The sequence below is a fragment of the Zonotrichia leucophrys genome, chromosome 2 (assembly GCF_028769735.1).
Source record: "Zonotrichia leucophrys gambelii isolate GWCS_2022_RI chromosome 2, RI_Zleu_2.0, whole genome shotgun sequence".
Taxonomy (NCBI): Eukaryota; Metazoa; Chordata; class Aves; order Passeriformes; family Passerellidae; genus Zonotrichia; species Zonotrichia leucophrys.
This window is the reverse complement of record NC_088171.1, coordinates 28,474,579-28,501,324: the sequence shown is the minus strand read 5'-3', so window position 1 is coordinate 28,501,324 and position 26,746 is coordinate 28,474,579. Positions and strand designations below refer to the sequence as shown.

The 26,746-nt window shown below is 38.7% G+C and overlaps 1 protein-coding gene across 1 annotated transcript; it reads right to left on the bottom strand.

The window, feature by feature from the left end:
- Positions 1-8,788: 8,788 nt before the first annotated feature.
- TMEM106B (transmembrane protein 106B) lies at positions 8,789-26,180 on the bottom strand. The gene is made up of 8 exons (XM_064704400.1): positions 26,063-26,180; positions 22,673-22,894; positions 19,898-19,961; positions 18,411-18,570; positions 17,477-17,617; positions 17,321-17,370; positions 15,277-15,330; positions 8,789-14,534 (listed from the first exon to the last, which is right to left on the bottom strand). The coding sequence occupies exons 2-8, from the start codon at positions 22,890-22,892 to the stop codon at positions 14,396-14,398; spliced, it is 828 nt and encodes a 275-aa protein (XP_064560470.1). The 5' UTR covers positions 22,893-22,894; positions 26,063-26,180; the 3' UTR covers positions 8,789-14,395.
- Positions 26,181-26,746: the final 566 nt, after the last annotated feature.

The following is a 26,746-nucleotide window of genomic DNA, read 5'->3' as shown; positions in this document are numbered from 1 at the left end:
TTTTTTTCCATGGATACCAAATTTTAGTCAGCACTGGTAGTTTAATGGTAAGACTTAGGCATTTGAGTACTAATTTGCAAACATCTATAGATTATACAGTCTATAAAAAGAAAGATCAAGATATTAAAATTACAAAAGACAAATGTGTCTCTAGAAAATTACTTTGAACTTTGAGTGTTGTACTACAATAATACAATAATAGTAGTACATCATAAATAAAACAGCTCTTCCTTCCTGTTTGTTTTATATTACTTTTTAATAGAATTAAGTGTGCAAGGGATAAATAATATTTTAACTCCACTAGGAAAGAGCAACGTATCTTTCTATCCAACTCCTTGGAACTCTACTAACATTATTTAATTACACTTTACTTCTTGCTGCATTTGAATGATTGCTTTCCTTATACATGGCATGTTTAATATTTCATTAGAAGGACATTTAATTTATTTAAAATTATTTGCTTTATATTTTTAATTTAATGATTAAATTGATGAGGAAAACACCAGTGTATTTGTAGCAGGCAATGACAAAAAAACTCTACTACCTGACACTTATTTCTATTTAAAAAAAGGAAAAAAATCAGAATTATTCTATTCAATCTGAGAAAACAACAACCAAACAATGCTATAAAGTTAATTTTTGTATCTACTATAGCATTCCTCCCTCTGGTACCTACATACAGATAGTTTTGTTATGAGGGTGCTCATTTTCCTTTTAAGGATTTTTTCTAGTTAGTTCATTGACAATGATTCTTTGAACAATTTAATTTCTCCAGATTCTCTTGTTTCCTGTCACTGTCTGCCAAATGAAGAACTACAGAATCTAAATGTAATAAATGAGACGTAATATTCCTGTCCAAGATCAAAGTCCAAAAGCCCACTGAGATGGGTATTCATTCATCTTTGAAATGAATGGTTTCATTTTGGAACGTACAACACCAATGCAAATCTCATTAGCTGTCCAGGGGATATTTAAAAGTCCATTCACTTTATCGATGTATCTATCAAATATAGATTCAGCATTTCAGGGTTAAGTACTGTCAAAAGTAATGCATTTGTACTTCTGGCCAGGTAATTTCTATTGGGATGCACACACATACATACATATATATATATATATATATATATATATATATATATACATATATATACACACACACACACATATATATAGGGTTTTTTGGTGAGTGTGTATATATTACATGTATTACCTAAAGTATATATTATATAAATTATGTGAACATTATTTATATGCTCTATATTACACATTGTATGGTATATTTTATATATCATTTACTTTTTTAGCTTTTTTTTTCCAATGGGATTCACCAACACACTCATTACATGATGTATTGCATAAAGTCCAAAGTTAATTTTCCATTTAAGAGGATTTTGTCTATAAAAACTTAACATTTCTATAACTTTGCACCTACTTATATGTCCAGATCTTTCCTAATTGTGACTATAATGTGTGTGACGGTGTTCACAGGGGTCTCAGCCTGAGGGAAGAGACAAGGATTTGCCACCATGTTTCAGAGGCTTGATTTATTATTTTATGATATATATTACATTAAAACTATACTAAAAGAATAGAAGAAAAGGTTTCGTCTCAGAAGGCTAGCTAAGCTAAAAATAGAAAGAATTATAACAAAGGCAGCAGTCCCAGACTCTCGGTACGAGCTAGCTGTGCTGTGATTGGCCATTATTTACAAACAAGCACAAGAGACCAATCACAGATGCACCTGTTGCATTCCACAGCAGCAGATAATCAATGTTTACATTTTGTTCCTGAGGCCTCTCAGCTTCTCAGGAGGGAAAAAATCCGAAGGAAAGGATTTTCATAAAAAGATGTCTGCGACAACAATGCTTTAGTGGTTACACAAGGATTCAATATTTGTCATTTTTATGCTTTTTTTCACAGGGACACTCGATGTTATTCAGGGAAAGTGCTCACTAATCTCAAGCTAAAGTTGCACCACTACATGACTGTTGATAATAAACAGAAATACAGATCTTCTTTGACATCATCGGCTGTAAAATCAGCTCCAAACTACCCTGATGACATCACTATTTAGTTTTTGTTAAATATGAATATTTTTCAGATCAGAATTTGTTTACTTGAGTTAAAGGATAATCACAAAGAAAACACAAAGTACTGATTATCCTTCAAATTACAGACCTGAAAACATCCTTTTGTGAACAGTCTTATGCTAATGATAAAATTTATTACCATGAGTTTTCAGCATAGAATTCACAAATCTCTTCAGCAGTTGGTTCAAATGGGCAGGCTTGAGTAAGGAAACCATGAAAAACCCCTGCAGTGCTGCACTACAGCAATTCACCAGAGGTCATGGCCACAGTGCCTGGCAATGTGACCACATCAGCCACACAGCAGAAACTGCCAACCCAGATCCAAGCTTTCCTGAAGATATAATGGCAAAGAATTGGAGTCTGGATTGGTGGATATAGTTAATCATACATACGTGGACTATTGGTGTTGAACAATTATCCAGAAGCAGTAATGCATGAGATTCCACCCACTTATGTTTCTGTTTCAGTATCACATCATCAGTAGCACAGAGAGGCTCTCCAGAAGACTTTCCCACAATAAAACAGGAATGCCAGGAATGTATTTAGTGAAGCTAATCTTAAATGTGTTACATTGCCAGATGAAGGCTCCACTGATTAGCCTGTAAGGTAATACCGCTAATATTTATTATTCAAATAATTCAGGACACTAAGAAAAGAAATAAAATTAAACAAAATGCTATTCTCATCAACCTAAAAGCCCAGACCAGTTTGTCTGTTGTGTGGTCACTGCAAATATATTCTGCAGCAGCAGAGATGTTCTGCAGTGCCTTAGAGATGTAAAAACTATGGAGGAACATCTGACACACTGCAACAAAACAAACCTGTTTACTGCATTTGTTGTTACACTAAGCTTTTACAGCCTACCAGTGAATTTTCCCTCCCTCAACTATGAAGAGATAACTCATTCACCCCAGGCTATTTTTTGGAGCAGATATCCATTTTTTTAATATAATTAAATGTCTACAGGAAATAGATGCCACTCCACATACACTGGTACATGTAGCTCTTAAATACAGTCTTGTTCATACAATAGGAAAATTGCTTTTGATATTCTGATTTGCATTAATAATGATGATTAACATGCAGTTCTCGAAAGTATTGCATCCTAATCCGTGTTTCTGTAATGAAGGAGTAAGATTATCCAAATTTTCACAATAAGACAATTTGCTTTTTAAAGGTCACAATTCAGGAGCATGAGAATGAATTCAGGAATTTCTTAGTTTTGACAGCTGGGTCCAAGCCATCAAGCAATACGATATGATTGCCTTTAAATAAATGACTACATGCATAATTCAAGTCTACTATGTGAGTGTGCTAAAAATTACACAGGGACGCATGTCTGAGAAAGAAGATTTTCCCAGGCATATCTTAGAGACTGAATTTGGGATACGTTCTTCAATGTCTTGTTAACAACTCACTATTTAAGCATGGTCATGTGGTAAAACTCTTAACAGTCTGAGCATGTACAATTGTATCTCCTTACCTAGGCAGCAGCAAAAATTACATTTTGATATTAAATATTGATTTTATGTACTTTAAATAACTGATGAAGACATCTCATGAAGAACAGGACCAGACATTTATACCAAGAAAGGACATTCACACAATGAAAAAGAGATTATTTACATATTAGTACTCTCTTACACAATATGTATTTAAAGCCATCTCTCAGATACTGTGGAGGGAAACATGCAGAGGGGTAAGGTCATGGAGCTGTCTCAGTAATAGCATATGTGCCCCTGGAACAGAGTCTACAGCTATAGCGTTTAACCAAGATCATCTCTTAATGGTGTTTTCCTAGTCCAGAGGATGAGCAGAGTATCTCACAGAGTACCTCTGTGTCTAACACACATTTATCCATTCTACCTACTGTCACTGTCATATTTTCTGGAAAAATGCCTTTGCCCAGGATTCTTCTCCTGGGAAGCTGAGAAGCCTCAGAGAAAAATGAAAACAATATTATCTCATTTGCTTCTCCTGTGTTTTGCTGCTTTGGAATATGTTTGGACATTGTTTACCAACAGGTGATTGTTCATTGGTATCATGTGAATTGTTTTGACTTAATGACCAATCAGGGTCAAGCTGTGTCAGGACTCTGGAAGGAGTCACCAGTTTTCATTATTGTCTCTTGAGCCTTCTGTAAGTATCCTTTCTGTATTCTTTAGTATAGTTTAGTATAGTATTCTTTAATATAATATAGTATCTTAAAATAATAATTTAGCCTTCAAGAACATGGAGTCAGATTCATCACTCCTTCCTGCCACAGGGCACCCCACAAATACAATAACCTACATTCCTGTTGGTATAATGGTGTCAATGGCTGTGTCAGTACCATCCTCTCCCACAGATTTATTGTGACCTTGCAAAGGTCAAGATTTAGGAACAATTCAAACTGACTGAAAGCAGAGGCAGCCAAGGGTCATCGTAAAACCGTAGGATATGAAGTAATGTTGATTTGCAGGAAATTAAAATATTGCTCTCTTTTAGAGTAATCTTGAAATTTATAACTGTATAACTAAAACATGTTTCTCAGTAGTAGAAAATCTTCTCCAAAAACTTTCCTTCGGCCTGGGGTCTTAAATTCACTGCTTCATTCTTCAGGTGCTGGGCCCCTTGCTGACATTCCAGAGCTGTGGACTCACCCCCTGCAATTCTGCATCAAGGGGTACTGGGAGAAGCAGCTGATGCCCTTGCAAGGTCAATCTGCCATTTCTGAGTCTGTAGAAATCAGCTACACAGACACAAACAGGGGTACTCAAGAACTTTCAGTAAATTAAATGTCTCAGCATCAACATGATTCTCTCCACTGCTCACTTAACACATATTCAGACCTCTTCCATTTTAAAATCTGAGATAGACCTCTGAGTGGGAGTATTTCACACATTCAGAATGAAAGTCATATACTGGATTTATGAGATTGAAAGTCCATTTCATCTGAACAGTTCAACTAGGACAGCCCTTTTCTTTCCTGAGAGGTTATTTTTGCTTCTGGCTGCGCTTAAATACTGGAGTGAGGTGGGCAGTGAAGGGCTGGGAAGCAGAAACACACTTTAACCCTCTTTTCTTCTTCAGAGAGCACTTTTCAGCTCCTCAAGCATCACCTGAACTATCCCCATCTCGCTAAGGAGGCTGCTGCCACTGGCATCACTGGTGGAGGAAGGCAGCAGCACTGGATCACCTTGGCACATAAGTTCTCCATATTAAAAAAAACCTACAACCCATCCATCCCCCCACAATAAAAACTAGGATGCCTCAGACTGCTCTATAAATGATATATAATATTTGTATATATTATTATATATACAAATAAATTGTTAATAATAGTGGTGGGACGTTGTTTGTTTGTTAGAGTTTTTTAGGGGGTGTCTTAGATAGGGGCTTCTCTCTGTTTTTTAAATCAAAGACCCAGCACATCTTCCCCTGGGTTTAGCTGGCCTTATCAAGGTTACTAAGTAACCTTGAGTTGTATTTAGCTTTTCTACTGTTCTTTTGAGAAGGAAATTGAATCCCTCCCATGTTTGAGAAGCCCAGCTTTCAGTTTAAATAGGATTTTTCAAGCATTAGCATATCAAACAGTATAGTTGACAGCATGCAACATAAGATTAGCACATTTTATTTTTTCTAAGTCTTAGCTTCCTTCTGTCCTGCTATTTTGCATTTTTACTGAGAGCAAACCAAAGGCAAGCTTGGTAGCCATCTGCAGGAGCAAGACACCAGGTATATTTACACAACAGCTTCATTGGCTTTCAGGACACAAAGCTTTCATCCATGAACACTGCTGGCCCTCAGGATGTCTACAAGACAGCAACATTTCAGCCCTGACCCTCGAAAATATTTACCAGCACTGAAGAGCTGGATCCCAGAATGCCACAGAGGATGTTACAAATGTTAAAGAAGCCAGGATCCTCTCCTGATCATATATTGTTCAGGGGACATGCCAGGTCACATAGTATATTAAAAAGGACATGAAAATAGCAACTCTGCCCCATCTCTGGATTGGCAGCAAGCAAAAGTGGTTGTAGACAGCATGAGTTTTAGAATCTACATTCTGCAGCAACATTTTGGGCTTTTAAGTCTTATTTTAACATTTTGTTGCATATTTGATGAAAAGCTCACAAATTTAGTGTCAGTGTGGAAAGTGAAATAGTTGCATTGATTGTCTCAACATGTTTAAACACACTGAATGTAAACTTTGGTCACAGGCTTATTGTAGGCATGGATCTCAATGCAGACAGCCACTAACATTCCACACACATAAATTGTTTGAGACACACATCATAATTAAGGAATGATATATAGGATATCCTACACACACGCACACACACACACACACACACACATATATATAATGTGTAGGATATAAGCCTCCAAAACTCAAAAAAACATAGTAGGGCTTTACCTGTTTTTTTAGCTATTACCATCTATATAGGTAATCCTCATATCACTCCTCAGACTGTACCAGAACAAAAGTCCTGTGTTATAATTGTCATGAGAAAAGACAGATTGAGGCAAATTACATTCATTTCTCAACATCACCTATAATGCTAGGACCACTAGAAGCATTACTTCCTAAAAACCTCTCCAGTATGACATACATCATTACCTTCCAGGTATCCATAACTGCAGTCAGTGGAATGTTACATTACAGTGATGCCAAAGCTCCTTAATCAACTTCTACTTTTCCTGCATTAGGTGATTCACTGGTTCATGAAAAAGCGGCTCCATTATGGAGCAAGGTTAGCTCCACAGTGCCCATGACAGCTCATTAAACTGTGTGGCACCTGCTACCCATCCACAGGAAAAACACCTCAGCTCTGAGGCTTAAGAAGCAAAGATTCCTGAAGAAAAACAAAAAGAAAAAAAAATCACAACAGAAATGTAGCAGGATTGTTACCTCATCTGACATCGACAGACTTCTAGCAAAATTAAATGTGCAATTTGGTATTCCTTAAGTTGCCAGATAGACATCACCTTTACACTGGAAGGCAATTAGTGTCATTTATAATCAGTGTACCCAGAGCACTCTCAGGTGGATATGTCCCAAAACCACATCCCAAGTATGCACTCAGTTACACAGTTATACTGAGATTTCCATGACATCTTGAGAACTAAAAGTAAAGCAATGTACAGACAGCCAGGGAAACTTGAAAATCTTTCAGAAGTTTCTGTCAGTTAGGTCTTTGAAATAAGTCTATTTCAAGATGTCAGACCTTTCAGGAGTTAGATCTCAAAATACTCTGCTTTGGGTGTTCCAGAATAAGAATTTCTAGGTCTTTCAATTTGTCCAAATTCATATTAGATTATATATTCTCATCTGTTAGTGCATTTATTCACTTTTAATGCTCTTTATACTCCCCAGACAGGCAAAGTGGCATTTGAAATTCACCTGGTAGAATTTCACCTTTGTAGTCCCCTCCATGCTTTGAATGGAAAAAAAATAACAGCACAGGAGAGGAATCCAAATAATTTAGTTTGATGTTTTTGGATCAAATAAAACTGTTCACTATTAAACATACATTTCTGTCAATCCATCTCCAGATCAGTAGAACAAGACAGAACCTGATTTTTCCATCTCTTCAAGCTCTTATCTAAACAATGGAAAGTAATGCTTAAAGGTTGTTCTCCTATTTACAGTGTTCCATACAGGGCTTGGACAATTGTAACAATGATTATGACAACTCTGGGATGGAAAATGACTCTATGAAAAAGAAAACAGAAAGAAAGAAAATGACTGTAGTTACTTTCCCACCTAAACTTAGTTAAAAAGTCAGCCTTTCTAAAGAGATTCACAAGCTATAACAAAAACCCTCTACCTAAAAAGACCACATTTGTTATCCAAACCAGAAAACTGGTGTAGCACTTGTGAATATTCAAGTTTTCTCCAGGACAAACATTAAAAATATCCCACTAAGTTGTTCCAAAACATCTGTGTAAAGCTATTTGTAACATTTGAGTATTATGAATGTTCTGAATGTTCCAAAGTCATGTTCTTTGTTGTCCAGTTTTTAAAGATTCAGGTTTTTCAGCAACAATGGTTCCCTAAAGTAGCTTTGCAGATAGGTTTAACTGTGTCTGTCTGGGATGGAGTTAATTTTCCTTACAGCATCCCAGCCATACAGCTCTGTGCTTTGGGTTTGTGGATAAAACAGTGCTGATAACACAGCAATGTTTTGGCTAGAGTAGAGTTCACACAGCACCAGAGGTTTCCTTTTTCATTGCCTCTTCCCCCTTTGTGTCTGCCCAAACCTGCAGGGTTTGGCTGTGAGTAGTCAAGAAGCTGGAGGGGACACAGCAGGACAGATGCTCCCAGCTGACAAAGGGCTATTCCACACGGGATCATGCCCTGCAATAAAAGCTCAGGAAAAACAGAAAGGAAGGCTAACCAGGGTTATGGGGTTTATCTATATGTTGTAAACACCTGCCTGCTGCAAGGAAATAAATTGCTTAATTTGTTTTGCTTGTGAACACAGCTTTGCTTCTCATATTAAAATGTCTTCATCCTGACCCAAGTTTTCTTGCTTTTCCCAGTTTTCTTGCTTGTCCCAGTTCTTTCTACCATTCTACTGGGAGGGAAGAGCATATGAGCAACGGCGTGGGGGCTCACCTGGTGGCAGGGGCCAAACCATCACAACAGCCCAAGTTTGGACTCAGTTACTTCAGTAGCTTAGTGAGACACACTAATTCATTCACATATGGTGTTCAGCTTTCAGATACTCAAGTTTATTACAGACTTAACACAATAAAACATAGTATAAAAAAAGTAGATTGCAAAGTCTTCACATCATGGAATGCCAAGTTACAAAAATTGAAGTCATATCCTTGAAAATACATAAAAGCTAGTGGAAAAATATGGTGAGATAGAGAGAAAACCTGTGGGATACAGGAAAGAAGGGGAGAAAAATACTAAGTCAGTTAAAAAAAAAAAAAAGTGATCCAAGCATTTTAAATAGAAAATTTAATATCATTCTTTGAGTCAAACAATCTTGCCTAGAAACATATTCATAATGAAGTTAGATCCAGATTTTGAACCTCTGAATAACAAGATCCCTTGTGCCCCAGTTAGCTTACATTAACATAGCTTCTGTGTCCTACATGTCATTCCAAAATACTCTTTGACTTCTAGAGTTTTTATCATGCTTTACTGGATAGATTGTTTGCTACACACTTACAAGAACATCTTAAGTTACAAAAATAGTTATCACTCATTAGTATTTCTATACATATCTCAAGCTATTATATGCACACTCTGTACATTGGATGTTAACAGCAGTTAAATTTGCTTCCTTAAAACAAACAAAAGAACTAAATCACAGTCAGTCAGACCCAAAATACTCAGGCACCATAATACACTTACATGTGTGGTACTAAACATCCCTGCCCATGCAAAGCAAAAGCAGTTCCAGTCCCCAGGAAATACATGCATCCAAGTTGTAGGACCTTTGTGATGGCTGGAGGAGAGCATGAGGATCAGGATGTTACTCCCACTAGACCGGAGGGCAATCCACATGAAGTGTGCAGATCCCATGCAGACTGGTTTTCCTGGCCAACAGTCCTGCCTACCCATGGAAAAGCACATTTACATGGCAAAAGCTGTAGGTAGTAGAACTACCCCAAAACACCCCTCTGGTAATGATTACAATTCCAGAGCTAAACAAAACAGGAAGGTGACTTCTAAGTGGAACAAACTCTGGGTGTTTGCCACTGCCAAATAATTGTTCACAACATCTTTTGGCTGAGATCTATTTCTCCTCCTTCCCTGGGCCAAAAGGAAAAGAATGAGACTTTTTGGTGTGACCAGTGCCATCACTAAAAAATATTTTGCTGGTTGCAATTAGTCCACTGCTGAAGTATATTGGTTGCACGTGCATTATTTATCCTTCCCTTTCAGTAGTGAAAAACCTGGAAGTATTGCTAGGGTTGTGGCATTTTGTTAAACAGGCAAGTAAAAAAAATTAGTTCTTAGTTCTTAGAGGTACCATTACTGGTTTTTCTCATCTCTTAACTCTACAAGTGCACTTCAGCTGATGTGAAGCTTCCTGCAGCTGCCCAACTCTGGAACAAGTCACCCATTTCAGAAGGGAACAGACAGATGTCTTGCTACAGATTAGGGGGTTGGGAAGAAAAACAAAAACAAAACTACCACCCCTCAAAAAAAAAGGGAAACCTTAAATGCTGAATGAGAAATAACACTAGTTCTCTTTTGACACTCCCTGAATATAGAAATTTCTCTCATAACACCCCAAGCACTATCCTTTCCATCATGAGGGCACAGCTCTTCAGTCAGGTTAAAGACCCTCATAGTTCAACCCAAGCACTTCAAGGTTTGGTGTTTAAATGGTTCCCTTCATAAACCACATGCTAAAAAGCCCAGACACGTTTGCAATGCACTACTATGAAAAAAGATTTTCACTTGCAGAACTGCAAGGACAACTTGAAGCAAAGTCAACTAAAACATGTACTCAACACTGCCAACAGCAGGCTGCAAAATATAAACACTACAATGTTAATATCAAGGTCATGCACACATCAGAAGTGCATAAAGAACTTCAAAGTTACACCACAGAGGAAAAAGATACTTATGGTTTGTCTTCACAAAAGGTTAGGAATTAAGCAACCATCTCTTTGAAATTGAGATGAGTAAAGAAATGATGAATGAACTTCTACAGGCTTTTTCCCACACCAGGAATTCAGGAATGTCAGGTATTTCATCTTTTAATAAGAGTGCTTCCCTTTAAAACTCTCCAAATAGATATTTGATGATTAGATCTTTGATGGTTTGGATCTTGGATGGTTATTTATTAATTCTTATATTTTTAAAGCAGTATATTTGAAATGTACAATAACTTTGTTCTCCAACGGTCAAATAGTCAACATTTTAATGCATTTAAGTGTTTCATACTTCAGTTATATTTTTGAAATTTTATAGTTATTTTAAACAGAATACATTAAGCTGATTTTCAATAGTGCCATTACAGTGCAACATCCAGACTATATTTCTTACTGTTTTAAGAAATAACTATCAGAGCTTCCATTTTAAAGTGCAACAGGAATTGGCAAAGGAATTGCTACAAAGTATTCAAGTGAAAAGAATTCTACTAGAAATAAACACACTGCAATATCAGCACAAAGGTATTTGATAGTGTGTGAAGACCAGAGGAAGTTACAAGTGAAATATGAATCACTTCAGAAGACACACAAAAGAAAAAACTGGAAAAAGTTTTACTTTTTCAATTCGACTTTCTGGAGAGAATTGTATTTATTGATTTACAACTGAACTGAAAGATTTGCCTTTTTTATTTTAAGATCAAGATAAAATGAATCTGAAAAACAAAAGGTCTGGCACTTGGATCTATACTGATACCTTGTTTACAAAGTTATAGAAGTTAATAATGAGTTCCCTTGCTCCCTTAGTATGTTTCCAAGCTTGGTCATATAAAGCAAGTACAAGTTAAATATTCACACCGATGTTTACCTGTTTATCTGATGAAATGCTATATTAAAATCAGTAGATAAATTGAAATACTTGCCTTATTTGGTTAGTAATATGCTGACAGCTGTGCAAGGGAATTCTAGCACTTAGAACCTTCAGCCTTTTATTCTCCCATCACTGACTTAATTTGTGAATTCAGTGGGATTTTTAATCCACAGTTTGTTTCTTAAGATGAGAACTCTTCATCATTCAGTAAGTCTATCACAAATTGATGTTTAGATATTCTAGATGAAATAAACTGAGTTTTATCCTCTCTCTTCTGACACATACATGGAAAGAATAACTCCACTCAATTATTTAATTTAAATCAGAGAATTCCAAGCACTTCATGCAAAGTTAACAATCACAGATTTAAGTATTGATTTAGCTCAACATGTACACCAAAATTTCAAAAGCCAGTTTGAGTCTCAACACTGCATAAAGTGTAACTTCCCCCTGCCACGCTTGTGCAAAAGCAGCATTCACTATTGTCACCAAATAATTTGATCATTGTGCTATTACAGTTATTTTAGATTACTTTTCATCCTTGGAAGAAAAATTTGTTTTAAATCAATATTACTATCTGCCTACAGCTGTTTTCTTCTTTTTTTATTTCAAAATCCACAAACAACCCCCAAACAAAAATAACACTCCAGTGTGTAGATATTTAAGCCTAGAGGAAAAGAGCCTGTATCACTGGCTGGCAGACTTCAGTTCTGATATATTTAAACCAGAATTCTCTCCCTACTTGCTCTCATCAGCATATCTTTCTACACCAGCTATCATGAGTTCACCTCTCTGCTTCCAGCCAGCTCCCCACTCTCCTGGTCTTTAGTTATTACCTGTATCTTTGCAGGCTATCAGACAAGCTTATAAATGCATTTTAGCAGCTACAGGACTGAACCTCACCTAAACTCTAGAAAGGAGAGTCAGCTGTGGACTAGTTTCCCTCATGACTGTGAGCTGTAATAAAGAATGTTTACTTTTAAGGGCCCAAAATCAAGAATAATCTTCAGAATCTAACTACAATAAGTCATCTCAACTGACTACTCCAGTTACAGAAGTTCTCTAAAGGTAAAAGATGAAGTCATCATCTTATCAACAACTACATGTTGTCATATATCAATATGACAACAACTATATGACAGTAGAGGTTCCAAAGGTTTTCACAGAGTCTAGAGCAAGTGCTCAGAGCAATTGACATAGAGGATGGGGGAGGGGTTTATTATGGTTACTTAATGTCTCTTAAATCAGTCTTACATCACCCACATTTTTTCCCCACCCACCCCCTTAGGTCCATCTAAGAGAGGCCAGCAAAGAAGAGAATAATGTAGACGTGTATCTTCACTGAAGTACTGGAGCATCACAGATTGTTAGTGGTAAGAAGCCTTTTTCTAGTGTGTTTATTGCCAATTCATTTTGTGTAGCTTTTTTCCAGGAGATAGGCAGCACAAAACCAGTAATACCTATTTTAAAAAATACATTTTTCATTACAATGCAACAGTTTCAACAGTATCTTCTTACAGCTGCATCTCACCTAATTCAGAAATAAAACAATCCTGATCTAGCTAATTAAAAAGTTAACCCTCAGAACAGTCAGCCTTTAGGAGTCAAACAACTTTGGACCCAAAGTTTATAATCATCACAATTGACAATTACCCCAGAAATTGGCATGTGCAAACTGTGCTACAGAAACTATTTTGTGCTGTCAGTCAGTCATCTCACAATTCCATCAGCCTGTACTCCTACAGAAAGAATTGCTCCATCTTCCCTTACAGAACTTGGATGTGACCGTTGAGTGCTCTGGAGGTACAGGTAACTACAGCATTTGCCTGCTGAGCCTGTGCCAGAAATGAACACAACCCAACGTAGTAACACTTAAAAGTCGCTTAGGTACAGAATATATTAAAACAGTAAAAATCACAAAAATTTACACCAAGCTCTCCAAACCCATGCTCAAAGTTTCCCACCTAGTTCCAGCTGCGCAATCTTGATTTTAATTCCTGTTCTAAAAAGCTTACTAAAAAACAGACTGGTAAAGTCTTGTTTGTTTTCTAGAGTCTTGTATTTTTCTTTTGTCAGTAATTGTTGTGGGGGTTGTTTCTCGTTTAGTTTTTAAAGCCAGCTTTGAATCTAACAATATATATTCTCCTCATAGCATCCCATAGGTACCAAGAGGGAATATGAATGAAAAGATGCCAGATTCTAGAAACTGGACATTCAACTATAGTGTCATCCAAGAGAGCTTTCCTGGCTTTCATAGACTGCATGTCACCTCTAATCATGGATAGCAAATAAAGTGTAGAATCCCAAAATAAAGAGCTACTACCACTGGGTCACTACTAGAAATTTCATACCCAGACACCTCAAAGTAATCTTGTTATTTAAGTAGTAACATTCTGTTTTCAATAGTCAAATATCAAGAACTGAAGTATAAACTGAAAATTTATGAGTATTACTTTTTAAAAATGCTCGTTAGTGACACATTTCACCTAAACACAGACATACACACAGTTACTCTACGTTGATGTACCACACTGTAAGGAAAAGTCCCGGTTCTGTTCAAGAATCTGATATTCCCCCTCTCCCCCCCACCACACAACTTGACAGAAGTGCTTACAGTAACAGAAAGCAAACAGAAGGGGAAAACACAACATTTAACAAGTGCACCTATTTACAATTTGCACCTTTCCCTCCTTGCATCTAAAGTGTACAGATCTCCACGTTTGCTAGGCTGTACATCACATGTACTCTCTGCTCCATGGAACACCAGTTCTGTCCAAAGGATCTCTGCAAGCACCAACTGCAGCCATTCCACACCAACCAACAGGTGCTTTTACTGTGGAGGCTGAAGGACATTTAAATATTCTGACTGGCCCAGCTGGTAGGTCGTGTTTCCTCCACAGTCCACATACTGGTATCTCTCCTGGGATATTTGCTCAGGGTGGCCTAAGTACGAGGTTGTCACTGTCACTCTTAAAAAGACAGAAGAGAAGAGATTTTGAGTTTCCTATTCTAAAAATCACTGTGTTTATATTACTAAGGTTATTAAGGAAAAGGTTTCGGAATAAAACATGTTTTAAATACATTTAAGAACATTACTGATTTACCACTATAGATTTTCTCCATGACAGACATCTGGTTCCTTTTCCTAAAGATGCTAAAGCTGAGGTTTACTTGTAAAATCTACCATTACAAATAATATTTCTTGTTTGTGATAAGAAAGCAAATGATTAAACAAACTACAAGCCATGCTACATCTACTGTAAAGACATGCCCCATTCCCTCACCAACAAAGGACCCCACTATTCTGAAATTTATGCAAAATCACAAAAAAGCACTGTCACAAAGCAGTCTCTGACAGAGTACTAAAACCATAAACTCCTTCAAGACCAAAGTTCTCAGCAAGTTTTGAACCATGGCTGATACACAAAGTAATTTTAAAGTTTTTGAGACACCAGTAGCTCCATGGCTACAGCCCAGCTGCACAGCAGATACAGTAACAATGATTGTCAATCCAGTCTTTACACCACCAGAACCTGTCAAAAGACACAGTTCACTTTCTGTAACTATAAAGCTATTACACTAAAAAAGCAACTTGACTTCATTTTTTTTATGATGCAAAACCTTTTGGATTAAATATGTGAGTATTATTTTAATGAGAATTACATGGCTTCTGAAGTTGTTTTTTACACATAAGAAGACTACCATACTTACTGCATCATCACTACTATGTTATGTACTTTGATAGATGGTAAAGTACAGAAGTCACTGCAAAAAAGAAGAACAATTGTTAGATTTATATCAAACTTTTCTAGGGTAATTATCTGAAAAGCAAGACTTGTGGCTTCAACTGGGAAATTCTGCCGTCTGTATATAGAGACTACAGAGTTGCTGGCAATGGCAACAGTATAATTTGCCAGTGACTCCATCACAGTGACTGTACCTGGACCACTGCTACATACACAGTCTTTCACAAGTACTGTCTTCACAAGTGTTTGCTTTCATGTAATGCTGAGGACACAACAGAAGCGTTCTCAGAAAGTGTTCATTCCATCTTCCAGAAGCTAACCAAGGTTAATCTGAGCCACCACCTTTGAAGCCTGTCAGGATCACTTCGTCACCTATTTTTTGAACTCATCCACTTCTATATTACGCAACATAACCTTTAACCAACATACAGATATTCCAAAGTCAAGGTTATTGTTCTCTTGCAAGACACCCTTTTCAGACTTTCATCTTCTGACACATGCCTATATACCAGCCATAAAGAGCACCATGTAAGTGCATATTTTTAATCCCTGCTTTGTAAATCATTGCTCTTTATCAGCTCTAGAATGAAAAGTACGTGATCACTGCAGTAAGACTGCTTGGCAGCCAGCCTACTAATATTTACATGCCTTTGTCATTCTTTCCCCCTGAACTAACAAAAATAAAATATAAAGAGTCCGTAAACTCAACTTATCCAAATTGTAAGGAAATACAGCATTATCATGAGCTCTATGAAGGCTATTTATGAAGTTTATTTATTCCTCATGCACCCAAAGTGTGAGCAGATTGATAAGATTCTGTGTTTACATAAAGCTAACTTACAGAATTTTAAAAGGTGACAGAGGTTCAACGTTTTCTGTTGAAGTCTGTGCCTTTCAGCATTTCACATCTATTTCACTTAATTTCAACAACTGAAAGCAACAAGGTTTTCTCCCATCCCAAAGAGGCTGGCATCCATTAGAACTGCACACAGACCTGAAACCTCAATAGTTAACTCTTTCTGTTCAGTCTGAATTTCAGTGCAAGAGAACTAAAATGGAGGTTTGTGACCAAGAGATAAGGAGGTTTTTCATTATCAATGTAAGCTTTCAGTGTAAGAGAACTAAAACTGGGGTTTGTGACCAAGAGATAATTTGTCTGTTGGACAAATGAACTTTCAGGAGCTATGAATAAAGCCACTCAAAGGGCAGGCTGTAAACACTACTTACTGTGTACACAACATGTGAAGAGAAGCCTCTAATTTGTATACCACTAAATACAAATTTCCTTCTACTGCAGACAAAATTGTGGGAAAGTTACTAGAGAACTTGTTAGGGGAACACACCTGCACTTCCACCCTTAAAGCAGCTGTCCTAACTAGCGCCAAGCCCTAAAATAACAGAGATACCATTTAAAGGGTATATAGTCAGGTACAGCAACCCACTATATGAAACTAATCAAGCAATTGTGGTTTGCCTATCTTTCAGTACTACTAAACTTAAAGAAAATGCCCCAGCATTGTCGCAGACATTTTTTCATAGAAATCCTTTCTTTCACATTTGTCCATCTTCTGGGAAGCAGAGCCCCAGAAGAAAAATGTAAACAATTGTTATCAGCTGCTGTGAAATGTAACAAGTGTCCCTGTGATTGGCTCATCTTCCATGTGTACCATTAAAGACCAATCACAAGAGCAGCTCAGAGACAGATTCCCTAAACACAAAACTTTGTTATTCTTTCTTTCTATTCTATTCTTAGCTTAGCAGCTCTCTGCAACTTCTCTTCTTATTCTTTTTAGTATAGTTATAATGTATTATATATCTTATATAAATAAATCAAGCCTTCTAATCAAAAAACAAAATTCTCGTCCTTCTCTCACCACAGTGACCATCTAAGGTCACTGTAATACAGCATCCCTTCAAACAGATTCCTGCTAACTTTGGAAAAAGTTGTTTTTAACAGCACCGCAACTTTTAATAAGATTCATGTGATATTTAAAAGTGAGTACACTTACTACATGTAGCTCATTTCATCTTGTATGACTGTGGGCACCATATAATCAATCTAAAAAAAAAAAAAAACACAATAAAAAAATCAATGAAAACATCACTAAGTAGGTTTATATATGAAGATTAACACATGTTTAACTTTGAAAGCCTAAGCTATTTACCTGTTTCATATCCAGTGGACCAATGTTGGTGATGTTGTTTAACCGTGCTTTGCCAATAACTGTTTTTGAAAACTGAACTTGGGCTGTGATATTTGCCACTTCAACAGAGTAGTAGTTGTTATTCGTTATATTAAGTGTGTTCTGAAAAATCAAACACAAAACAGTAACACTAATCCATTCTGTGTATCTCCATGAGCAAGCATTTTCCATCTTGTGCATGGGACAGCAATATCAGACATTCTGCAAGCAGATTTTCCTGCCTGTGAGGACTGCAGACAGGAGCAGGGTCACCATCACTTCTGAGTTTGTTTAGTGAAAATATTGAGTAACACAAAATTCTGCACAACTTTCGTGGTAACAACCCTCCACTTAAGATACTGCATTTCTTCCTATCCTCAATTATTCCTTCCAGGAAATGTAGCTATCAAAGGACCTCTTTCTCCCATGGCAGCTTTGCTTTATTTAAAATTAAGAACTCCACCAAAAGTCTTTAGGCAAACCTGTATGAAGGTCATTATGAAGAAATCAAGAACTATGTGGAAAGAGCTCCTCTAAGTTTTAAGGTGGATAAAAAAATATTTTTCCTCAACACCAACTCTGACAGAGGCAAAATACCAGGGCAGTAGCAAACAGCATTCCTACATACACAACACTACAATTCAGACATATTCCAGAAGTAACACTGAGAACTCCAAAGTTACTATTCCCTTGAAAACAGAATACCCAGTGTCAGCTTGCAACTACATCTCTATTAGTTACAGCTACAGGAACCAGCCCCAGCAGGCTCAGTTACATTTTTCAAACTGGTCACCGACTCTAGTTCTTAAGGCACCAACTAAGCTCTTCAGCCAGACCACAGTTTCTACATTAAACTCTCAAAGCAGTACCTTCTGTTGCATTCATGCATTCCAAACACCCAAAAAGTCAGACTTACCGTAATATTGAGATAGATTATCCTCCTTTCCTGTTCGTAAGTGACATAAACTGACTTCACACCAATGTACTGAACATCAATCGAGCGAGGAAACAAGAAAAACACAGCCAGCCCAGAGAGCAGCAAACACACAGTTACAGAAGCAGTCACATAGAGCTTTCTGGAGGAGAAAAAAAAGACAATTCAGAGTCAAAAGCACATTAAAAAACAATGACATGCTATTTTAAGTGATAAGGAGCAGGACTAGTGAATACAATTAATTCAGTCTATTTCTAGCTTCCATTAGCTTCAAAAAAGGAAAAAATCCTGTGCTGCACTTCACAGCTATGTCTTAAACAGTTGTTACTCTTGCATAAATATCAGAAACCACATTTCAAATCATGTGGTTACCCCAACAATTGTAACTTGCAAAGGAAAACGGAAGAAGTAAATATTTATGTGCTTTGAAACAAATCCACTTCCTCTTAACATTTATTTATGGCACAACTTCCATCATTTTGTGGAAGTCTCACAAAAACCACGCAGAACACAAAATAAAACTCTTATGACACAGAATACTGACTTCCAGGGAAAGTGTTAGGACTGCAGCTAAGGAGCAGGAAATTCACAGAAAAGGGTGTGTTTGTGTGGGTGTGGCTTTGTGTGTGTGTATGTGTGTGTGTGCATAGGAGGGTGGGGTGCTGGTAGTGGTGTGAGAGATAATAAAAAACCCTCCACAAATAAAAGGATCTACTTCAGCTCCAATTTTGTCAAGATTTGAACGGTAAAGTAATATGTCCCATATTTTTACTACCATTACATCAGATACATTATCCAGAATAGTATCACGTGAAGCTAATATATTTCTTTTACCTGACACTCATTTCTGTTTACTACAAAAATATCAAAACATTAAAAAGAAAAAAAGAAGTAAAAACCAAAACATGTCAGAACAAGAAGCCCTGAGGATTGTAGTGAACCCCCCTAAGCAGATCCTAGAAAAAAAAATTAAATAGGCTGTTATTCTATGGTAAAATTAAATATAATTATGTATCATAAATTGTTGATTGTTCTAGTGCAAAAACCAGAATGTTGCTAATTAATTGAAGGTGACCTATTTTGTAGTAGTGGCTCAAAGACGATACTGATTAACTCAAACTCTAACAGTGAAGATCTGCTTAGATCAATTAGGATGTTACAGAGATTAAGACCTACTCACATCATTACTGTAAACATGGATAGGTCATACAGTATTCCTTAGCTCTGTGCTTAGCCAAGATGTACTGTGATGGAAGTATGCACACCTGTTAATAAATAACTCACCAAGAGTTAGAGGTTAAGGCTGATATTACTCACAAGCCCTGTTCTTCCAATAATGAATGCAAGAAAGCATTCCAGTGATTTTTTGTTTGATTCTTCTCATTGCTATCCCCTTTGAATTGTTGAATTTTAACTAGAAGAGAATAATTAACTGTAGATTCAGGTATCACAAACAGCTATTGACTTACGTTCTTCTTGGCCTCAGTCTCTGATCACTGTATGGAATTAAGGCTACCAGCTGATTTTCCTGCCCTGGAAACAAAAACACCCTTTCAGAATTCAAACAAAGAATAAGTGTTGTTGAAGCTCTTTTAAACAAAGAGTAACCGTTACAACTTAGTGGCACTAAAGAATAAACACTAAAGACAAACATTTAAATTCCAGATAAGGACCCAGGTCGAATGCTACTGTAGCTGATGTCACTTTCTGAAATAGAGCATGGCTTACACAACATCAAGATGAAAAAACACCAAGTCCACAAGGACCAAAACAGCAATAAATTCTGTCTCTGTGCTGCACACATGACCAGAGGCAGTATTTCCTCTGGCACCACTTCCTGGAGAAAAAGAGATGCAGAACAGCTCTGAGCTATTTATGCCAGACCATATGAACTCATGGGACAAAACGTTCAGAAGCTTGGGCAGTAAGAACTGATCCAGAAGGCATTCTGCATGTACTCTTCTGAAAAAGCAGAAGTTAGTTTTGGTTAAAAAAAGCCCAACAAACAACAAGCCCAAACTGAAACAACCAAAGCTAACAATACAGGTGATCTGGGCAACACAAGCTATGCATACACTGCATTCTGAAAATCAGAAGTATATAAAACCATACTTATCATGGTGCTGCTGAGCACCCTGGGAGTCAAAATAAATATCTACTGGAATTTCTCCATGAAACTTATGTCACTGGACAGCATTTTTATAGGGTTTATTTTTTTAACAGCAGAAGTAAAGAGCACATGCACAGATGAGTGGTTAAAAATATGTGTACTACATCTGCCAGTAGAGCTTTTGCTGTTTGTTGTGGAACTGTATGAGAACAGAGGCCTCAAGGCCAAATTTGCAATTTTTAAGCCAAGTGCAGAATTTGGTCATATCATCACTTAGCTAACCAAGCACTTGGCAATGAGTCCCTGCTGAATCACTAAGCTAAGCAAAACATGCTAACCAAGCATACAGTAGCATGCAAAACATCAACATTCTAAAAGGCCTCTACCAATTTAAAACACATTTTCATCTCTACTTCAGTGAAGCGTCTTCAACCTTTAAGAAAATATCACAGTACTCCTTTCATACATCATACTAAAAACTAAAGCTGTTCAAGTAACAAAACGTAATTTCATGGATTTATTATAGTATAGCCATCATATCACCTATTAATTATAGTCCTACTAGTCATGCTGTCATTCTTGATTTTTCCCCTCTCTCCTCAAATGACCCCAAAATGTGACATTTTTTCTTCTCTAAAATACTAAGGAATGATTACAAACACAATCTTCTTAGCTCTAATAACTCATTTTAAGTTCAACCACACTATTTCATTAGAATGTATACAAAACGTGCATGTTTTTATAGTTACTGCAAAATCTTGAAATAAATGTTAGTTAATTATTTTATTAAGTACTGCATCCAAGGATTCTACAGTGAAAATAAGAAGCTTTTGAACATGGAAATTTGGCTATTTCTGCACTTTGAGTAAAACGTGCTATTGATATTAACAAGTATTTCAAGTTAACAAGTTAACAGAACAAACTTTTTTACCCTTTCTGGCTAAGGCAATTTTTAGTTTCATAGCTTTTCAAGGCGTGAAATTTGATTAATTCAGAGGTACTCCAAGAATACATTGTAGTAGAAAGTTTAACAGCTAAAACACAAATCTCCTGTGGTATTTGCAACCACTGAAATATTCTGTGCTCCCTGGTCCTTCTACAAAGGTGAGACACAAGTGTTTGTGAGCTGTGCCATAACCTAATCCCACTGAAGCACGTGTAGAAGGACAACATGGCACAGATATCACTCAAGTTTCCTGAGCTGCTGCTCAAAATCAGTTCCAAGAGCTTTTACACCCAATAATCTATTTTGGGTAAGAGGTCTGGCAAAGGAAACTCTAACATGAAATCATGTCATCAGCTCTTCCCCAGTCAAAGGGAAAATCTCACAGATGAAGCAAAATGCTGTGCCTTGGCCCACTTGGCTCTCCTTCTGCCAGGTTTCAGATATCCCCTGTTCTCCTTCCACAAGTCTCTTCATAAATATTGAGGGAGCTTTTCATTTAGGACAGAAGCATAACAAAACAGCATGTTTTACCAAGAGGAAAAGAAAAGGATGAGGGCAAAGCAAACAAAACAGTTAGGTATGGAGACTAATGCTGTGTAGCCTACTCCTTTCCAAGGCAGCCAAAGAACCTATATATTTTCAACTCCAAGCGGGAGTTATCCACCTAGCAAGCACCAGTGGGACAAAAGCAGGGTAAAGGAAAACAAGAGACACTGGGAGCAGTGAGGGCAAAAGAATTCACTATAAATCAGGAAGAGGTGCTGCAGCCCAGGTCTACTTTTCCATCTCTGTACTTGCAGCCATTTTTGCAGTTATCTATTGATTCAAATAGTTTAGAATAGGTAGTCAAAAGCAAAAAATGCAATAAAATGTCATGAAACTAAAGGTTTGCTAATTTAACTTGCAAGATCTAGGGTTATGGGTGGATTCAAACCTGAGGAGGAAGAAACAGTTGCATTGCACAGACAAGAGGAGATCCAAGTTGTAACAGCCAAGGTGTAACAGTTGACCCAATTTGTTATATTCATCTAGTGTAACAAAATGCTTAGTGCAGAAAAAAAAGTCAAAAAGACGACAAAACTTCATCTTGACTTGAAAAGCTATTTGTTATGCATTATTACAACTGCATATGGTTATGATGTAAATTTATAGGTTAAAAAAAATAAAATAATAAACAAAGAAACTTACCTCGTGGAATTCTCCCTGTTCCCTGGCAGGTTGGGCAGGTGACACTGTCCCTTCCTGTAAATTCCACATAGGGAAACTGTGACACATCTCCACATCTGCTGTCCTCATTGTGCACTTCCGAGTGAACTAAACCATTCCTCACGTTATCAGACACTGAGCTTCCATCATAGCCATCTTCCTTGCATGTATGCATAGGCAGGTGAGAAAGTGATTTTCCCATGTCTAAAACAAAGTCAGAAGGATGTTTTCAGGGACAATGATTCAAACATGGCTTGCATTTATTCCTCTGCACCGGGTAACTGTTACAGAGTGGCCACAGTCTGACAAGGCTCAGTTCTCCTTTGTTCAGACTCCTTAGGATCCACAAAGCACTAAGGCCTGGTCAAGCTGGAGTCAATCCCAAACTGTAAAGAACCTGAATTAACTGGGAGCTTTGTTCAGATTCCCCAATATGCACAGGATGAAAGAGGGTCAGTGAGAGGCTTTAAAGTCAGAACAGTACAACTGCAGGCAAAGGATGCAACAGTTTCTCAAAGGAATGTTACTGCACAGGCTTTAACACAACACACTAATCTTTGTATTAAAAAAAAAAACAAAATCAGCACTGAGCCATAGAAAGCAATTTTGAGTAAATTCTACACACGACAGACCTAATTTTAGTAAATTTTTTAGCCTGAACTTGTTTTGAGAACATAGGATTGGCTGTTAGTTTCCAAGCTAGAAATATAGATCACCTGGTATTTAAACTGATGCCTCCCTTTAATTCAAAAGAGGATTAGTTCCCAGGGAAGTCAAGTGAAAAATGGGAGTTACTTAAACATAGCAGCTGCCAATATACAGCATTTAAAAAGACCTGCTTAAAAAAGAGTATCACTCAAAAAACCATTTTTGTCACCTGTGTGTATTTTAATTTTTCCTCATTACTGTACCTTTTCAGCCATGACACTGAAAATCTCTTGAAACACAGAACATTTGAAACTAAAGTCTGTGAAAAAGTGCAGTAAGCAGGAACACTCCAGTTTGGAACATGTGGGAAAAAACCACCAAGAGAAAAAAAAATAAACCTCTACAGCAATGGCACTTAGTTGTTCAGCTGATCCACATAACCCATTTAACCCTTTTTGGTTACTTAACACACAGAGACAGCAATCACTCAATCAGTTTTTTGATCAAAATTGACTGACTAATCAATTGATCAATCAATTGATTAAAAAAGAATATGCAAAACTTCACTGTTTGTTTTTTTTTTTTTTGTCCATTAAGAGGTATTTTTAGAGTGGCAGCTAGGAATTATCATGCTCATTCACTAAAAGGAAGCCCTAGAAGGAAGATGAAAAGAGGAAGATAAGTCAGAATATTTTAAACCAACTACTCAAGACAGAACAGAAATACCTCAATACTGATGGCAATGCAAACACAACATTAATTCATTACATTGCCACAAAGCCTAGGTGAATGTGGGAGAAGGAAAGTAAGTCAACAAATGCCAACCAGTCACAGTTACTGTCCCAGCAAATATGCGGGATTATTTTTTCCACTTATGTCATTAAACCCTTGCAAGCAGGAAAGCTATTTACCCTTCTGCTGCTACAGCACTTTTTAAATACTCCAAGTTTAGGAGCCATTCAATAATGGAAATTGTTGAACTGAAAATTAAAACTACTGAGCTATTGAAAAAAAAAAATCCTGAAAAAGCTGTCGACACTGTTGACAATTATTTCACATGGGGTTTTTGTTTACTTTCCTCCTTGCAGCTGACCTACAGCCCTCAAGCTACGGAACCTGAGCGCTGCAGCTTAGGCAATAGCTGTCACAATTACAGATCTGGAAGCTCAGGGATCGTGCTGTTCTGCCACCACTTCATCCAACACCCACTGACAACTGAAATGCACCTTCTAGTTTTAGCTCCTTCCAGAAGGAAAAGTTCACACACTCCCTGATCACACTGTGACATGAACCAAAGTGCAGCAGGCAAGGCTGAATGGGAACTCTTTTCAAGAGCACATCCTTTATTTGAATTAAAGTACTAAAGCAGGTGCATCCTTCAATGCCAACTGTACCTGTGCTTCAATACTTGAATTTAATGGTGCCAGAGATCAGGGAGAAACATCTCAGTTCACAAACAGGAAAACACAGAAGCATCTTCAAGCAAAATTAGATTCACCAACATGCTTTTTCCCCTAGCCAAGCCTGAACCTTGTTACAGTTGACCACAAATCAAAAACACGTTGATCTTTTATCCAGCACTTAGAGGCTAAACAGTAGTAATTCCGACAATATAACATCTCCGTATGTCACAACTTCCATGCTGTCACCCAAGTCAGAAATCCTACTTCACGAACAGCTCTGCTTTGGTGCAGTCTCCCTTGCAACTGATGGTACAATCCCCTCGAACTTAGCTGGGATTTCCGTGAATTCACAGTTTGTTAAAACGGGTTCGGTAAATTAAAAATGTGACAAGTGGCTTTTGTTTACGACCGCACCCTTCAATTTGCCGTGCACTGCAGCACAATAGTAGGTGGACAAAACCCAAACAGCGTCACAAGACAGACTGAACCGCCACATCCTGAGCTGCATGCAAGCGTAAAGGAAACTACTTTGTTTATAAACTCAGTGAAACTTCACAGAGTCAAATTAAATTGTTATACTTCTCCAGCAAGGTAGGCTGATGTTCTTACCCTTTATATGCACACGTATAAACTTGAGATTACAAACCTACTTCTTTTTCAATACAGCGAAAGATTCCGAATCGCAACCACCGCCTGCCCCATCAGCTGCGCGTTAAACGCGAGCATCGGCAGCTCCTGCGAGGCAGAGGCCGCGGCAGGGCCAGGCAGTGACTTGGCAGCACAGGCTTGGCCAGATCGGCTGGGCACGACCAGCGCTGCCTCCCCCGACCCCGCTACAGAGCCGCGTCTCGGACACCGCCTGAGCGGTAAGGCGGGCGCTGCCAAAAATTCCAGGACTCAAAAATCCTGGGGTTTAGGGATTTTCTCGTCCGTCAGCGCTAGCTGCTCTCACAAACATGGCGAAGTTTACAGCCGGCAGGCTTGGACCAAGGCCCGGCGAGCTCGGCTGCTGCTGGGCTGCCCGGCCGGCCCACCGTCCCCGCTCGGCCTGGGGTGGTCTCGGCGCAGGAGCCGTCCCGGGGCAGGGGCACGGCACGGCAGGGCACGGGACAAGGCAAAGGCCAAGGCAAGGGCCAAGGCAAGGCAAGGCCAGGTAAGGCAAGGCAAGGCCGGCCCAGCTCAGGCCCCCGGCACCCCCCGCCCGCCGCGGGCCTGCCCAGGCCCCGCCGAGGCCCAGGGGCAGCCGCAGCGCCCCCCGCCCGGCGCGCAGCCCCACAGCCCCGCAGCCCCCGCCCAGCGTGGAGCGCGCTCCCGTCCCCACCTGCGGCGCGGCTCCGCGGGCCGGGCCGGGCCGGGCACGGCACAGCGGCAGAACCGGAGGCTCCGGGAGCGACGCAGCTGCCGGCGCCGAGCCCCGGATCGGGCGTGTGCGCAGCCGCGGGGCGGAGCCGGGCCCGTCCCGTCCCGCCCGGCCGCGGGCGGAGCCGGCTGGGGCTGCGCTCCTGGCCGTGCCAGGGAACAGGTGGCCCAAGGCTCGGGAATGGCGCTTACACCGCCCTCCCGAGGGGTGCGGGGCGATCCCGTATCCGGGAGTGGGACCAAGGGTCGGGGAAATGGGAATAGGGAGGTCGCGCATCCCCGCTTTGCGGCAGAGGGTCTAAAGGGGACAGAGGGATCCCATTCGGGATTTCCTTGGTTCCCGGCGTTCAGAATCCTATTAACAGAATCATCTACATTGGAAAAACCCTCTAATGTTGTCAAGTCTATCCTACGACCGAACCACGGTGTGAATTAGACCACGGCACCAAGGGTCACGTCCAGTGACCTAAACAGGAGGTGTTTCCCTAAACACCTCCAGAGACAGTAACTCCAGTGCCTTCCAGGGCAGTCCATCCCGGTGCCCCAATCACCCGTCCTGTGAAGAAATTCTTCCTAATGTCCAGCCTAACCCCCGGTCAGGTTAAACCCATGTTCTCTCGTCCTATTACTAGTTTGCCGTGCTGCC

Bases quoted from the DNA above. Each gene is read 5' to 3' on its own strand.
- TMEM106B (XM_064704400.1), bottom strand. From the start codon at position 22,892: ATGGGAAAATCACTTTCTCACCTGCCTATGCATACATGCAAGGAAGAT. The intron at 19,962-22,672 runs GTAAGTTTCTTT...TTTTGTTTCCAG, and splicing joins AACAGGGAGAATTCCACGAG to GGCAGGAAAATCAGCTGGTA. The intron at 17,618-18,410 runs GTAAGTCTGACT...TTGATTTTTCAG, and splicing joins TAATCTATCTCAATATTACG to AACACACTTAATATAACGAA.